The sequence below is a fragment of the Palaemon carinicauda genome, chromosome 38 (genome assembly GCF_036898095.1).
Source record: "Palaemon carinicauda isolate YSFRI2023 chromosome 38, ASM3689809v2, whole genome shotgun sequence".
NCBI lineage: Eukaryota > Metazoa > Arthropoda > Malacostraca > Decapoda > Palaemonidae > Palaemon > Palaemon carinicauda.
The window spans coordinates 36,643,397-36,660,167 of NC_090762.1; the positions used below are offsets into that span (position 1 = coordinate 36,643,397).

Sequence of the window (16,771 nt, forward strand, 5' to 3'; positions counted from 1 at the left end):
AACAAGTATTGATTGGCGTGGATTTTCCTACACTCAAATATGAACCAAGTTTGAAGTCTATGTGACAACGATGTCCAAACTTATGGCTGATAACAAGAATTGGAAATTTTTCTTGACCGTGATCTTGATCTAACAGTTAATCCAAGCAAGTTTCATTAAGTTACGATTAAAATTGTGGTTTGGAAGCTGTTCATAAACAAACACACACACACACAAACAATGGCGAAAAGATAACCTCCTTCCAACTTCGTTGGTAATAAATTATTAAAACAATAACCAAACTTTGGAAACCATCCGATAGTTTCAGCACGAACACTCGGAAAAATACGTTTCGCATCATCCTTTGTCGATAATGAAGTTATTCAAACTACAAAAAGATATTACGTGGACGAAATTGTTACGAAACAGCGTCCTTCGGTTAACGGAAAGTTTACTAATTGCAAACTGATTAGAGATTAATGAGAGACTCATGTAAAGTATATCTTTTTAAAAATTAGCTGGAAAAAAAAGGTTTAATGTCAAAATTTCTAGAAAACAAACATGATTACCAGTAACACTTCTAACTGGATTAATCTTTAATTAGGATAAAGCATGTTCGTTGTGTTAATTATCAAGTATACATTGACTAAACTCTTACGTGTTTCAAGAGGATTATGAGTTTTTTTTTTTATCTTTTGGACGTAACTGATAGAAAACTGAAGCTAATTTAAAAAAAATACAATTAACCTAAACTTTGACCTGTGCCTTTGAAATAATAATACTGCATTGAAAGGGTTATTCTATCAGAAGACACACATATTACATCAGTAACCATTCATTTACTTATGGCAATCAGCTATACTGTAGTAACAACGTTTTAATTATTACGCTGATGCCTACAAGTGTTTTTAATTTAAATCTTTCCTTATATGTCAAAAATTACTTAAGATTAAACTGGATTGGAGCAAAAGAGACTCTTTAGCTATGGTAAACAGCTCTTGTAGGAGAATCAAACCATTGTTCTCTAGTCTTGGGTAGTGCCATAGCCTCTGTACCATGGTCTTCCAATGTCTTGGATTAAAGTTCTCTAGTTTGAGGGTACACTCGGGCATGCTATTCTGACTGCTTCTTTTTCTTTCCTTATTGGGCTATTTTCCTTGATGGAGCCCTTGTGCTTATAAGATCCTGCTTTTCCAACTAGGGTTGTAGCTTAGCTAGTAGTATCAATATTAATATACTATTATTAATCATATACTATTCTAAAATCTACATCTGTTGATATATGTAATCATTTCGAGAGATATCATCATCTCGTTAATAGCATGAAGTTAATTTTCCAGTTTTTACCCTCTTTTTTAATGAAATTAACCTTGGGTCTGAAAATATCAGATGCTCTTATATATAATCTTAATTATTGACCAATAAAAGGAACACTATTTGCATAATTAAGCTATTGGTGATTTGAATAGAATTCCCATTCAATGCCAGGCATCCAACTCTTACGAGTTAGTGTGTCAACCACTATACAGATATATTTCTTAAGAGATATTGTGTCAACCACTATACAGATATATTTCTTACGAGATATTGTGTCAACCACTATACAGATATATTTCTTACGAGATATTGTGTCAACCACTATACAGATATATTTCTTACGAGATAGTGTGTCAAACACTATACAGATATATAAGGGAGCGCAATTCGAATACACTGTTATTTGAATGGATCTCATAAATTCAAACTTGATATCGATGAGTGAAACCTCAGGGGGCTGATGACGTAAAATTTCAACGCTTGGCGAGCCGAAGGAAATAAAAATCGCTGTCTGCTTTTGAAATGTTATTCACTGCCATATCCAAAGTGCTTTTCACGGTGTCTGTGAAACACGGGTTGGGGAATCAGGGTTGCCAGGTCTTCCAAATGAGAAAAGGGCAACGTCTGATCAACTGCAGCTTTAAAAGGCTGATCTAATAGTAGAAAAAAGGCCGAAAATATAGCATTTAAGGCTAACCAATTTCAAAAAGGCCAAACTTAGGTATCCAACACGAAAAAGGCCAAATTTGACATTGTTGGTCTGAAAAAGGTCAAATTTGAAATTTTTGGTCCGAAAAAAGGCCAAATTTGAAATTTCCGGTCCGAAAAAGGGTCAAATTTGGGATTTTTGGCCCGAAAAAAGGCCAACCTGGCAACGTAGGTTGGTGAAGCCACATTCAAAGAGAAGTCACAATCTAGAAATATATACGAGAAAATTACGAAAACAAAATTGCTGGTGATTTGAGTTCTCAGAGGTTGGAGTGCTTTCCTATGTCGATATTTTATCCACGAGAGATTGAGAATTAATATGAAACAGTTCCTCTTATAATTTAGGATTGTGGTGGCCTATTGGATACGCCCTTTCCTGACGATCTGCCGGACTAGGGTTCGAGTACCGCTCAAGCTTGATAGTTTCACGTAGTGTCTGCAACCTCACCATCCTCGTGAGCTAAGGGGAGCCTATGTATCTACCTGCTGAGTCATCAGAAGCGATTGCCTGGTTCTTCCTGGTATTAGTTTAGGTGGATATGGGCATTCTAAAGGGCATTGTCCTGCTAGCTAGGACATTATCACTGACCCTTGCCTCTGCCATTCATGAGCGAGTTTATTTCATGAAATACAAATACAAATTTGAGGACAGCATAAACTGGATCCTTTTAAAACTGAAAAAAAAAATATGTAAAATATATAGATTTTACTAAATTGAGGTTTATGAGGCTTTTAGCAAGGGTCAATAAATCTTTTCATTTAGCATTCCTTTTCCAACTGTCTGCTGTATAGGGAACATGCAGAAACTTTTACCTTTTTCATCACCTGACTAGTACAGGTTTGCTGATCCAGGAGATACACAAACGTTTTCATCAGGTTATGGTATCCCCACTCAGAAAACAATATATATATATACATATATATATATATATATATATATATATATATATATATATATATATATATATATATACGTGTATATATATATATATATATATATATATATATACACGTATATATATATATATATATATATATATACGTGTATATATATATATATATGTATATATATATATATATATATATATATATATATATATATATATATGTGTGTGTGTGTGTGTGTGTGTGTGTGTGCGTGCGTGTGTGAGACCGCGCATGTTTGCGCGTGCGTGCATATGTTGTGCGTGAATAATAAATACACAAATATTACGTTTATAAATCTGTCCTCATCGTATCCCACACAAAATAATATTAAAGGTAAAATCAATTTACGAATACCTTTACAAAGCTCTATAAATAACCATGAAAATTTTTATTTTATTTTCTGTTCCCTCATTATGTATTAATAAATTCAAAGGTTGCCTAAACTTGAAAATTTACTGCTGCAACTAGTAACAGGCCATTATGACACCAGCGAGCCAAATGAGAATATTATTATTATTATTATTATTATTATTATTATTATTATTATTATTATTATTACTTTCTAAGCTACAACCCTAGTTGGAAAAGCAGGATGCTACAAGACCATGGGCTTCAACAGGGAAAATAGCCTAGTGAGGAAAGGAAACAAGAAAATATAAAATATTTTAAGAACAGTAACAACATTAATATAAATAATTCCTATATAAACTAGAAAACCTGTAACAAAACAAGAGGAAGAGAAATTTGATAGAATAGTGTGCCCGAGTGTACCCTCAAGCTAGAGAACTCTAACCAAAGACAATGGAAGGCCATGGTACAGAGGCTATGGCACTACCCAAGAAGAGAAGAATGGTTTGATTTTGGAGTGTTCTTCTCCTAGAAGAGCTGCTTACCATAGCTAAAGAGTCTCTTGAGAGAAAAATAATTGTTTGGTGATATTAGTGTTGTCAGGTGTATGAGGACAGAGTAGAATATGTAAACAATAGGCCAGACTATTCGGTGTCTGTGTAGGCAAATGGAAAATGAACCGCAACCAGAGAGAAGGATCCAATGTAGTACTGCCTGGCCATTCAAAGGACTTAACTCTCTAGCGGTAGTATCTCAACTGGTGGCTAGTGCCCCGGCCAAAATATATGCTAGTCTAAATCTGCCTGGCTGGAATGAGAGAATATGAAGAGAAGGTTGTAGTGGGTGATTTAAATGGAAATTTAGTTCAGATAACAATTAATATTAAATTTCTTTGCCACCGTTACTATTATAATAATTATTATTACAAACTGAGCTACAAAGCTAAATTGAAAAGCAGGATGCTATAAGCCCAAGACCTCTTACAAGGATAAATAGCCTAGTCAGGAAAGGAAATAAGGATATAAATAAACGATATGAGGAGTAATAAATAAATAAAATAAAATAAAATCATTTAAGATTACAAATACGGTTATTGCGTCCTGTTGCTAACCCTTTTGTCTGGTGATCTCCAGACTAGGGTTCGAGTATTGCTCAAACTCGTTAGTTCTTTTAGTGTCTGCAACCTCACCAACCTTGTGAACTAAGGATGTGGGGTTTGAGGGAGCCTATAGGTCTACCTGCTGAGTCATCAGCAGCCAATGCCTAGACCTACCTGGTCCTAGCTTGGGTGGAGAGAGGTCTTGGCATCATATGTATATATGGTCAGTCTCTAGGGCATTGTCCTGCTTGCTAGGGCAATGTCACTGTCCCTTGACTGTGCCATTCATGAACGGCCATTAAATCTTTACACAATTTTTGAACGCAATTAAGCGTATGCAGGAAAAATTAGGAAGCTTTTAAAAGTCAAAACAGATAAGAAATTAACGGTAGAGATGGGTGCTGATACAGATATTGATAATTAAAGGAATTTATAACTTTTTCTTATGTCTTAAAAAGATATGAAACTCGTAAACTTCTGCTTCTAAAATAAAAGATTAATTTTGTTATTAGTTAAAAGTTCAAGGTATTTCTGTTTACATATACACACAAATATATATACATATACTGTATATATATATATATATATATATATATATATATATATATATATATATATATATATATATATATATATACATACATTCTTCTGAAAAACAAACGCAAGAAGTTGGGCTTTGCAAAATCTAAATATGCATAATAAAATTTCAGCCATTCCATAATACATATGGTCACTGTAATAAATAAATAAAACTACAGGAAACAGAGATCCGATCCCTACAGTCCTCCGAAAAGATCAACTTCAACTTCTAAATCATAGAAAATTGATTTCATATTTTAATACCTAAAAAAAGACTAGTCATTTGGAGCCTCCACTTCAGAAGCCTTTCAGAAGGAAGCCTGACAAAAGATAGACTTCTCCAGCTCAACGAAATTCCAGAAATTATGCAGTTATGTGAGAGACCGCTCGCTTCGCACCCATCTTGCCACTCCATAAATTTATTCTAACGGGAAGAAAAGGTATTATGGACTGGAGAGCAGCAAAACCCTTTCGATTCCCAATCCGCGCAAGAGTGGAACGAAAAAGGAGGAAATAAATATGAGATATTTGATGAAGGACAAGTTTATCAGTGTGTAACAGAGTCCGAAGGGGGGGGGGGGGATCAAGGACAAGTTTATCAGTGTGTAACAGAGTCCGAAGGGGGGGGATCAAGGACAAGTTCATCAATGTGTAACAGAGTCCGAAGGGGGGGGGGGGAATGAAGGACAAGTTTATCAGTGTGTAACAGAGTCCGAAGGGGGGGGGGGATCAAGGACAAGTTTATCAGTGTGTAACAGAGTCCGAAGGGGGGGGACATCAACTTACGGAATCAAATTAATTTATCGCATGCCTTGCTTTTGAGGGACCTGTGTCTCTGGAAAGGCGGGTAAAAAAACTTAAGTGAATAGTGTATCGCTAGAGAGAGAGAGAGAGAGAGAGAGAGAGAGAGAGAGAGAGAGAGAGAGAGAATTGGTTGTTTAGTTAAGGTCACTTAACTGCCGGTAATAACAACAGGTATCACAGAGCTTACTATTAATACCTCTGCACATAGCCAACATTATCAAAAATATTATCATTGTTAATAATAACAATGGCCAAAGACGATGCATGCCTGGCCTTCAGTTTCGAACTTGTTAGGCAGCTAGTTTACTGGACTATAAGCCGTACAAATTGGATACCAGAACTGACGTCCAAAACATTAAGATAAACATAATATTATGGAGTAAAAATACCAAATATTCTCTTAAAAATATAAATCGTTTTTAGAGACAAAAATATACATTCCGATGTACCAATGTTATTTAAAATAAAAAACTGGCAGTTCGTTGATAAGTTCGTTAAGAAACACCACCAATATTCCACTACATATGATAAGCATCGTGTTTTAATTGTCCCTTTCTCCGTGGAACGACGACAAACTTCTGTTATTGATATCATCTTTCATACTTGCTATTATCTAGCCCGAGGACGTCCTCTTTTTCCCCTTATTATCATAAATCATCTTTAGCTAAGCTACAACCCTAGTTGGAAAAGAGGGATGCTACAAGCCCGAGGGCTCCAACAGGGAAAATAGCCTAGTAGAAAAAGGAAATACTAAAACATATAGAATAGCGTGCATGAATGTACCCTCAATCATAAGAACTCTTACCCAAGACTGTGGATAAATATGGTACACAGAAGTGGCCTTCTCCTACAGGAGCTGCTTACCATAGCTAAAGAGTCTCTTCTACCCTTACCAAGAGGAAAGTAGCCACTGAACAATTACAGTGCAGTAGTAAACACCTTAAGTGAAGAAAGTTTTTTCGGTTATCTTAGAATTGTCAGGTGTATGAGGAAATAAGAAAATGGATAAAGAATAGATCAGACTATTCAGCGTATTTTCAGGCAAAGGAAAAATGAATAGTAACCAGAGAGATCCAATAGCTCTCTAGCGCACACAAATAACTATCAAAAGCACGTTACATGGAAACTTATGACAGAAACGAAATGACGGTAACATCAACCCGTTAAACCCCAACCCCAGAGAATACAGTATATACGAGATGGGACGAGTCGCCCTACCCAAGACGGAATAACAGTACTATTATCATCATTATTACTAGCTAAGCTACAACCCTAGTTGGAAAAGCAGGAAGCTATAAGCACAAGGGATCCAACCGGGAAAAATAGCCCACTGGGAAAAGGAAATAATGAAATAAATAAACTATTTAAAAAGTCATAAACAACTAAGGCAAAATATGTAAGAACAGTAACAACATTAAAACAAATCTTTCATATATAAACTTTAAATAAAGACTTATGACGGCCTGTCCAACATAAAAACCTTTGCTGCAAATTTGAACTTTTGAAATTCTATCGATTCAACTACCGCTTAGGATGATGATTCCCCAACTTGGTCATAGCAGGAATAAAACTTCTAGAATGCTGTGTAGTATTCAGCCTCATGATGGAGAAGGCCTGACAATTAGAATTAACTGCATACCTAGTATTAAGAACAGGGTGGTACTGTCCAGGAAGATGTGAATGTAAATGATGGTCAGAATTATGAAAAATCTTATGCAACATGCATAACGAAGTAATTGAACGACAGTGCCAGATAGTAATATCTAGATCAGGAAAGAGAAATTTAATAGCCTGTAAGTTCCTGTCCAACAAATTAAGATGAGAATCAGCAGCAGAAGACCAGCCAGGAGAACAATAGTCGAAACATGGTAGAATGAAAGAATTATAACATTTCTTCAGAAGAGATTGATCACCGAAAATCTTACAAGACTTTCTCAATAAGCCATTTTTTTTTGTGCAATTGAAGTAGACACAGACCTAATGAGTTTCTCAAAAGTAAATTTGTTATCGAGAATCACACTTATAATTTTAAAAGAGTTATACAGAATTAAAGAAACATTATCAATGCTAAGATCCGGATGTTGAGGAGCAACTGTCCTCGACCTACTTACAATCATACATTGAGTTTTGTTAGGATTCAACTTCATGCCCCAATATTTTCACCTTGCACTAATTTTAGCAAGATTTCTATTAAGGGATTCAGCAACCCCAGATCTACATTCAGGAGATCTAATTGATGCAAAGAGAGTAGCATTATCTGCATATGCAACCAGCTTGTTTTCTAGGTCAAACCACAAGTCATGAGTATATAGTATGAAAAGTAATGGACTAAAAACACTACCCTGAGGAACACCAGATATCACATTCCTTTACTCATTATGGTACCCATCAACAACAACTCTTTGAGACCTATTACAGTACTTAGAAATTCTGTTTTGTCCAATGTACAGGTCAAGTCCATCAAACTACGAAGTCATTTAATTTTGTATGGTATTCAATTCCTATTACTTCAAAGTTATGGCCTTTCATCTTGATAATCAATTTCCTTCTAAGTGATGGGCTGTCGCTAACTCCCAACTTTGATATCGTATGTACGTGGTGCAATCCAATCTTTAGAGATATGAATTCCAGTGCACGAAAAAGGGATTGCTAAAAAAGCAAAAAGAAGGCTGTAATATTCTAAAGAAAATCTGCAATACTACTTTTAGACTGTATACACAATAGAAATATTTTCGTCAGTATTTCTCAGCGAACGACTATATAATCAATATATCATGATATCAATTTATTCATTATAATTATTAATTCACTGTTTAATAATGACAATCTCTAAACCACTTATCCGAATCCCTATCTTCCCTCAACAGATAACAGCCTACGCCCTGGTCTTCCTGGTATCTCTCTCCGGCAATCTCCTAGTGATCCTAGTCGTGTACTACAATGCCCACATGCGGTCCTCAACCAACCAGTACCTGGTGAACTTGGCAGTGGCCGATCTCTTCGTGACGTTGGTATGCATGTGGGTGCATATAGTCCGTCATTTGTCTCATCCCAATTACGTGCTACCCGCCATCGTCTGCAAGTTGGATGGATTCGTGCAAAGTGAGTGTTGGATTTTCTTTCTAATCTCTCTTTCGGGGGGTCCATATTTTGGAAGGGTATGTATCCACCCTCATTGCCTGTTTTTTTAGTCTATTTATTTGTTGTTTTGTGAGCAATTTTACGCAAAAACTACAGTACCGATTTTGAGAAAATTTGGTAGTCATGTTGGGTATGACCCTAGGATGAATCTGTAACATTTTGGATAAAGTACGTCAAAATACAAATACCCAACAGTCCTTTTTAAATAATCACAATGTTAAGTAAATGGCAAATATTCTTGTTTGTGAACAACATTACACAAAAACTACAGAACTAATTTCAACGAAACTTTGGGGTTAAGAGAAAAATAAGGCTGCTTGGCGTGGCGAAGGCATATTCTTTACTGAGCGCCCCTAGTTTAACTTAGCAATGCTTTCATTACTTTGTATTCTAGGGAGTGAACGGGACATTAAGTTTCAATAAAATTTATTCTATATGAATTAACAAATTCAACTTAAGAGGACTTAGTGCAACTTCTCGGATTAGTTTTTCGCTTAGTGGTGTGGCATACTAAATGTTATTCTCTTCGAAGGGGGGAGGGGTGAAGCTGGGAGAAAATGGATAACATTACTGTATATGGAATAAGCATTGCAACTTGTATCTTTAGGCTGCTAGCTAATACATAGCACGTTAAAAGGTTGGAGGAGTTAGAATATTAAATAAACATTAATAGAAAATGTTGTTCATGTTGTAAAAGCTGTAACATTTTAAGAATCCCATTAGGAATATTCTTTAGAACAGTTTCCAGTGTTTTAAGGCGCATGAAAAAAAATTCAAACTCACAATTATAATTGTTAACAAAAATCTGTATGCTTCGAATTTTCAACATAATAACGAACAGACTTTTTTTCCCCTACGATCATTAGAAGCAATAATGCAAAGAACATGCACAGGAAATATGATATTTTCTGCCTTTGCAAAAAAAAAAGTCTTAATAATGAATGCTGGGGGAAAAAGACGTATTTTACTCTTGCGGGAAAATATACGAAATAATGACGAATTTATAACATAACGATGTGGCCATCCATTCGAGTCTTAGGAAGTTTTTACCATATTTCTCTTTATTATTCAAATAGTGTACACGACCCGTCAAAAATGACACGTACAAACAGATAAATCATCCCACCCTCCCCATCACCTTCCCCTTTCCTAACTACAACACGGCAGTCCTGGCAATTTGTGAGAGATTGTGATTTCCAAGTATACCTCTCGAGGTACCCCTCTAACCATGGTAAGATTACATACATACATACATACATATATATATATATATATATATATATATATATATATATATATATATATATATATATATATATATATATATATAGGTAAATATATCGATAGATAGATAGATAGATAGACACTTGCTCTTTATCATATGGGGAAGATGGATTCGAATTAGAGAACATACTAAATATTATAAAAGTCCGGAATCTCTCTCTCTCTCTCTCTCTCTCTCTCTCTCTCTCTCTCTCTCTCCCTCTCTCTCTCTCGTATAACTACTATCAATGCTGCTTCTATTACCTCTAGGCATAGAAAGAAAGAGGAAAAGAACACGAAACAATATGGAGAAAACTAACTGAGCAGTTTCTGGAATTTCCCAAATATAAAAATTAATATTTCCCTTTCCCATTCTCCGTCTATAATCACAGGGAAAAACAGCGCTTGACCTGAAGCAGTAAAGTCAATTATCTTTCACAGGATAGAAAATACACAGGGTTGTAAGGGCAATATTTCACATTTTCATATCATTAAAACAAACATGCGTCATATTATTATATGCGATGAAGCGCTTCGAAGACATGACTTCCCCCATCTCATTTGATCTCGTGAACTGGCTCGTTAAGTGAAGCTTTTGAAAATCCCAATTAGGCAGCTGAATACGACTTCAGATGTTCAAACTTGCAGGTAATGTTTTCATGTTGATGATGGATATACTTCAACGTTGTTATTGATTTCAAGATATTCTAAATTAATCATCTATTATTTCTCATGTAGTTTATGTATTTCTTTATATCCTTTCCTCTCTCGGCTATTTTTTCTCTGATGGAGCCTTTGGGCTTCTAGCATCATGCTTTTCCAATTCGGGTTGTTGATTGGGTAATAATAATAATAATAATAATAATAATAATAATAATAATATACATTTATACATTCTATATTGAAACAAAAACAAAACCAATTGTTCTTAATGTTTTTGTTTTGTTCTTTTACATGAGCGTTTTTTTCATCAACTAATATTAAATAGTTATAACAATAGTTTAGTGCCTCCATAACCATTGGGAATTATACACCTAAAGCCGTAAGGCATCATATACAATCATTTCAATACACTGTAAATTATATCTAAACAGATTTTCATTAAACTCCGCTGTGTAACTCTCCTTAAGAATTTTGTCAAATACATTTAAATTTTATAAAAATTTAAATTTGCAAACTGAATTTAGTGGCTAAGCAAAAAAAAAAAAAAAAAAAAAAAAAAAAAAAAAAAAAAAAAAAAAAACAAGTAGAAGTCGATAATGTACATGTTGTTGTTTCTCTTATTATTATTATTATTATTACTATTATTATTAATACCAGTTAAGCTATACCCCTAGTTGGAAAATTGAGATGCTATAAGCCCAAACCTCCACCGGGGCAAAAATAGCCCAGTGAGGAAAGGAAACAAGGAAATAAATAAACTACATAGGAAGTAAAAACAATCAAAATAAAATATTTTAAGAACGGTAACATTGAATTAGATCTTTCATATATATGAACTATAACCCCCCCCCCCCACAAAAAAAAACAAGAGGAAGAGCAATAAAATAGAACAGGGTGCCCGAGCGTACTCTCAAGTAAATTAAGTGGATAACCAATGGTACAGAGGTTATGGCACTACCCAAGACTAGAGAACAATGGTTTGATTTTGGAGTGTCCTCCTAGAAGAGCTGCTTACCATAGCTAAGATTCTCTTCAACCCTTACTAAGAGGATAATCGCCACTGAATAATGAAAATCAAAATCAATTTTAACTTTGTGTAAATGTTTCAAGATCTATGCTAACTTAAGAGTCTTTAATTCTCAGTTAATTCTAAGGATAGTGAATTGACAACTCCGTATTTTCCAGAATAAGAAGAATGAAATGTTGAAACAATAAATCTTGAAATAACAGAAATATACAACAGCTCAATTCGAAAAAAGACCACTGGAAATTGAATCTAACAATGAAATGTTCAGTAAATCTTGAAATAACAGAAATATACAGCAGCTACCCATACGGAGAAAAAAAAAACCAATGGAAATTGAATCCAACAATCAGATTTGCAAACAATAAATCATGAAATAACAGACATACATCAGCTACCCATACAGATGAAAGAAAAAAACAATGGAAATTGATTTCAACAATCAAATTTGCAAAAAACAAATCATGAAATAACAGACATATACATCAGCTACACATACAGATGAAAAAAAACCCAATGGAAATTGATTTCAACAATCAATTTGCAAATAATTGATCATGAATTAACAGACACATACATCAGTTACCCATACAGATGAAAAACCCAGAGGAAATTGAATCCAACAATCAAATGCGCAAGCAATAAATCATGAAATAACAGACATACATAACCTACTCATACAGATGAAAAAAACAATGGAAATTAAATCCAACGCTGTAGTCTTCAATCAATTTGGTGATGTTTACGTTAAGACTTCAGGAACCAGCTTTCCATCAGAACTTTCCCGGAAACGGACATTTGGGGATACTTTTTCCTCCTTTGAGGACGCAAAAAGAAACGCATCAAAGAGAGGGACTAAGAGATCGAAAGACGACATCCTCAGCCCTGGTCCATCGCTCAACCACTTGGAAGACTCTTCAGGAAATAAGGGCTTTTGATAAAAATAAAAATCGTCTAACAACTTGAAAAGAACGAAGTGCCCCTTTCACGGAACTAAAAGCTTTCTGAGAATAGTTCAAACGTTTTCTGTCACAAGAGTTCTATGTGTTAAACTAAGAGAATTCTTGTGTCTTTTGGGAAATTGAAGGTGTTTTCAAGTACTGTTCCGCCGGAATTTTGTCTTTACCCGACAGTCCAATAACTTACTTTCGTAAAACTTTTTCTTCTTTGTCATTGTAAGTCTTGAAACTAAACAAACTCGAGGTTAGTATAATGCAATAACGTCTGAAACAAATTTTGGGTTTGAAGGGCAATAAAGAATTCAGAAGAAAAAAATAAATAAAATGACTAAGAGTTTGGCGATAATTGAAGGCTTTACATGGCTTGAGCCATGACCCTAGCGCTGGCCTGGGGAGATCTATGCAACGGGAAAAAAAAACAAGTAAGTTGTACTGGCAGGTAATACTGCAATGAAAGGTGGGCTGACATGCCAAAAAATAACTCTGAACAAATAAAAAAATCTATTTGTCATTCTCTCATAAATTAATAACCACTCGGTCGCATTTTGCTTTGTTGATTAAATTATTTACACCAGCCAGCACAGGTCTCAACCAGACTCGGGAAATTTGGTAAAGGCTCTTCCGTCATTGTGTGACGTCATTGAGATACAATTTGACTCGGCCACCCGGTCTGTTTACAATCCGCTAATCACGCGAAAATGCATTCGGATGCGGAACGTAAGGCGGAAGGGTAGTTGCAAAGACCCTTTAGTAATGCCTATAGTACACCGTTTGAGTTGTATTGATGGCACTAGCCACCCTTCCCAAATACTGTTATTATTAATAAAACGAAGAGATTTACCATACCAATGAGTCACATTCACCTCTTTCAGTTACCCAGAATAAATTCGTGAGAAAAAATAGTATCTAAATTAAATCTAATAAATAAAACAATAATCGTACAGTAAATATAAAACAAAAATAAATTACGAGATAAAAATCTGTGATAAATAGAAATTTACATTTCATTTATAAAACTGATGCTTCTCAAGAACATTAAAATTTTAAAAAGAGAAAATCTCAGAACTCAATAAACTTTTCTGACTAAAATATAAGTGTTTTTGTCCTGAAGATATAAAAAAAAAAAAAAAAAAAAAAAAAAAAAAAATTCGTTTCTTGGTTTAATTTTATACTTCTCTGATTCATTATTCCAAATACTTAACACGGTCTTCCACTCTTGGGTTAGAGTTCTCTTGCTTGAGGGTACACTCGGACACACTATTCTAGAGCTGTTTACTTATTTCTTTTCCTCACTGGGCTATTTTTCCTGTTGGAACCCTTTGGCTTTACCTGCTTTTCCAAAGAGGGTTGTAGCTTAGCTAATAATAATAATAATAATAATAATAATAATAATAATACCCAATAACACTATAAATTTTTTTTTTCCTATAATCCATTTCTTTTAGCGATGCATATTTGCACCGACTCGCAGCGGTGCCCTTTTTGCTCGGAAAAGTTTCGTGATCGCTGATTGGTTGGAATTATCTCGTCCAACCAATCGGCGATCCGGAAACTTTTCCGAGCTAAAAGGACACCGCTGCGAGTCGGTGCAAATATGCATCGCTAAAAGAAATGGACTATAGATCATTCACTCTCCTAAATCACCTTAAAAGTCATCTTGATACATTTTTATGGGTCGTATCACGAGGACATTTTGTGTATACTGTATATGTACAATGATAACTTTAAAACCATGACAGAAAAATATACCTTTATAAAACCAAAATTGTGGTCAAGCCACACCTTACATATCTCTTATTAATAACTAACTTTCGAAACTATTCCCTACAATGATTAACTGGATACCTGCCCCCATCCTTCTTTCACCCACTCAACTTTCTTATCAGCTGTATATATATATATATATATATATATATATATATATATATATATATATATATATATATATATATATATATATATATATATATATATATATATATATATATATATATATATATATATATACACACATTTAATATATATATATATATATATATATATATATATATATATATATGCATATATACAATATATATATATATATATATATATATATATATATATATATATATATATACATATATGCTTTAGTTCTTAACAAGATGGGCAAACGTAGATTTCTTAACCATCAACCATGCAATAAGGGAACATTAATCCATCAACTGAATCAAACAATCTATCTTACTTAAAAACAAGGAATGTTGGACGAAATAGACAGAAACATGACGTTACCCACTAAAATCCCAGGAAACGTTTTTATTAAAACAGTAACATTCGTGTTTTCTCCATTAGCTCCTTTATATTGGAAAATGAACGAAGAAATATTGGTATTATAGCATGACAATAAGAATTCAAAAATATATACAAAGTGTGTGTGCATTCCTTGTGCTCTCACGTCGCTATTAGAATATAAAAGCTTCTTCCTTTCAAATTACAGCTTTTCTAGAAGGACACTCCAAAATCAAACCATTGTTCTCCAGTCTTGGGTAGTGCCATAGCCTCTGTACCATGGCATTCCACTGTCTTGGATTAGAGTTATATTGCTTAAGGGTACAGTCGGGCACGCTGTTCAATCTTATTTTCTTTTTCTTTTCAAGTTTTTATAGTTTATAATGAAATATCTGTTTTAATGTTTTCATTGTGCATAAATTATTTTCTTATGATTGTTTATTACTTCTCTTGTAGTTTATTTATTTCCTTGTTTCCTTCCCTCACTGAGCTATTTTTCCATGTTGTAGCACATGGGCTTACAGCTTTTCCAGGGAGGGTTATAGCTTAGCTTATAATAATAATAATAATAATAATAATAATAATAATAATAATAATAAACCATCTATCTATATCTTACAGACAAACTGAGAAACACACACGATTGGAAACATAACCAACTTTTCAACGTCGTTAGTAGAGACATTGATGTACCATGCCATCTACCTTCTGACTTCTTTTTAAATATTCTTCTCCATGGTGTTATCTTTTCTCTTCTTTATTCGGCGACAAATATTGCCAAATGATGTCTAGCTATAATTTTATTATTATTATTATTATTATTATTATTATTATTATTATTATTATTATTATTATTATTATTATTATTATTATTATTATTATTATTATTAGCTAAGTTACAACCGTAGTTGGAAAAGCAGTCTTCTATAAGTCCAAGGGCTCCACAGGAAAAATAGCCCAGTTAAGAAAGAAAATAAAAAACAAATAAACTACAAAATAAGTAATGAACAATGAAAATAAAATATCTTAAGAACATCAACAAATATTAAAATAGATCTTCTATACATGAACTATAAAAAGACACGTATGTCAGCCTGTTCATCATAAAATCATTTGCTGCAAGTTATAACTCCTCCTCCTCCTTTTTTTTTTTTTTTTTTTTTTAATAACTCCACCTTTTTTTTTTTTTTTTTTTTCCAAAAATGACTAAATAAACGAGCCATCACCAACTGGACCATCTGGCCCTCAATAGCAGCCAGACGATACGCGAATGCAGCGGATGGTCAAATAATTCTCCTGCTATTTTGTCTTATCAAAGGGGAGCGTTTTAAAAACCAAACAACAAGATCACTGTTGCCAAAGGTCAGGCTTGTATCACCCCGGGGATCCTATGAAAGCAACCATAATTATAACGTGGAGGCCAAGATCATTTTTCAATAAACAAATAACATTGCCTGAACTACTTTGATAACCAGGCACAAGTCCGGTTGGCGATAATTTTGACGTATTTTTTTTTATATCGTCATTTTCATTCAGTGCATAACTCGATATTGAGATACGTCCATAAGTATAATTGAGAAAATTGGATGTGAATAAGCCTTAATGAAATGGTTGCGTTTTTAAAGCAGCTGTAATGTAGGATATTCAAGGTATACTATATTATTCCATATTAAATATATATATATATAT

At 33.9% G+C, this 16,771-nt stretch overlaps 1 protein-coding gene across 3 annotated transcripts in view; it reads left to right on the top strand.

The window, feature by feature from the left end:
• The window catches only part of LOC137630545 (substance-K receptor-like), a 209,944-nt gene that overhangs the window by 37,071 nt on the left and 156,102 nt on the right, over window positions 1-16,771 (top strand). For all 3 annotated transcript variants that reach the window (XR_011041727.1, XR_011041728.1, XM_068362061.1), the window contains one exon: window positions 8,629-8,863. Coding sequence is in view for 1 of the 3 variants with exons in the window: in XM_068362061.1 (XP_068218162.1) it covers window positions 8,629-8,863 (235 nt within the window). In the remaining 2 variants the exon portion in view is untranslated. The remainder of the gene's footprint in view (window positions 1-8,628; window positions 8,864-16,771) is intronic.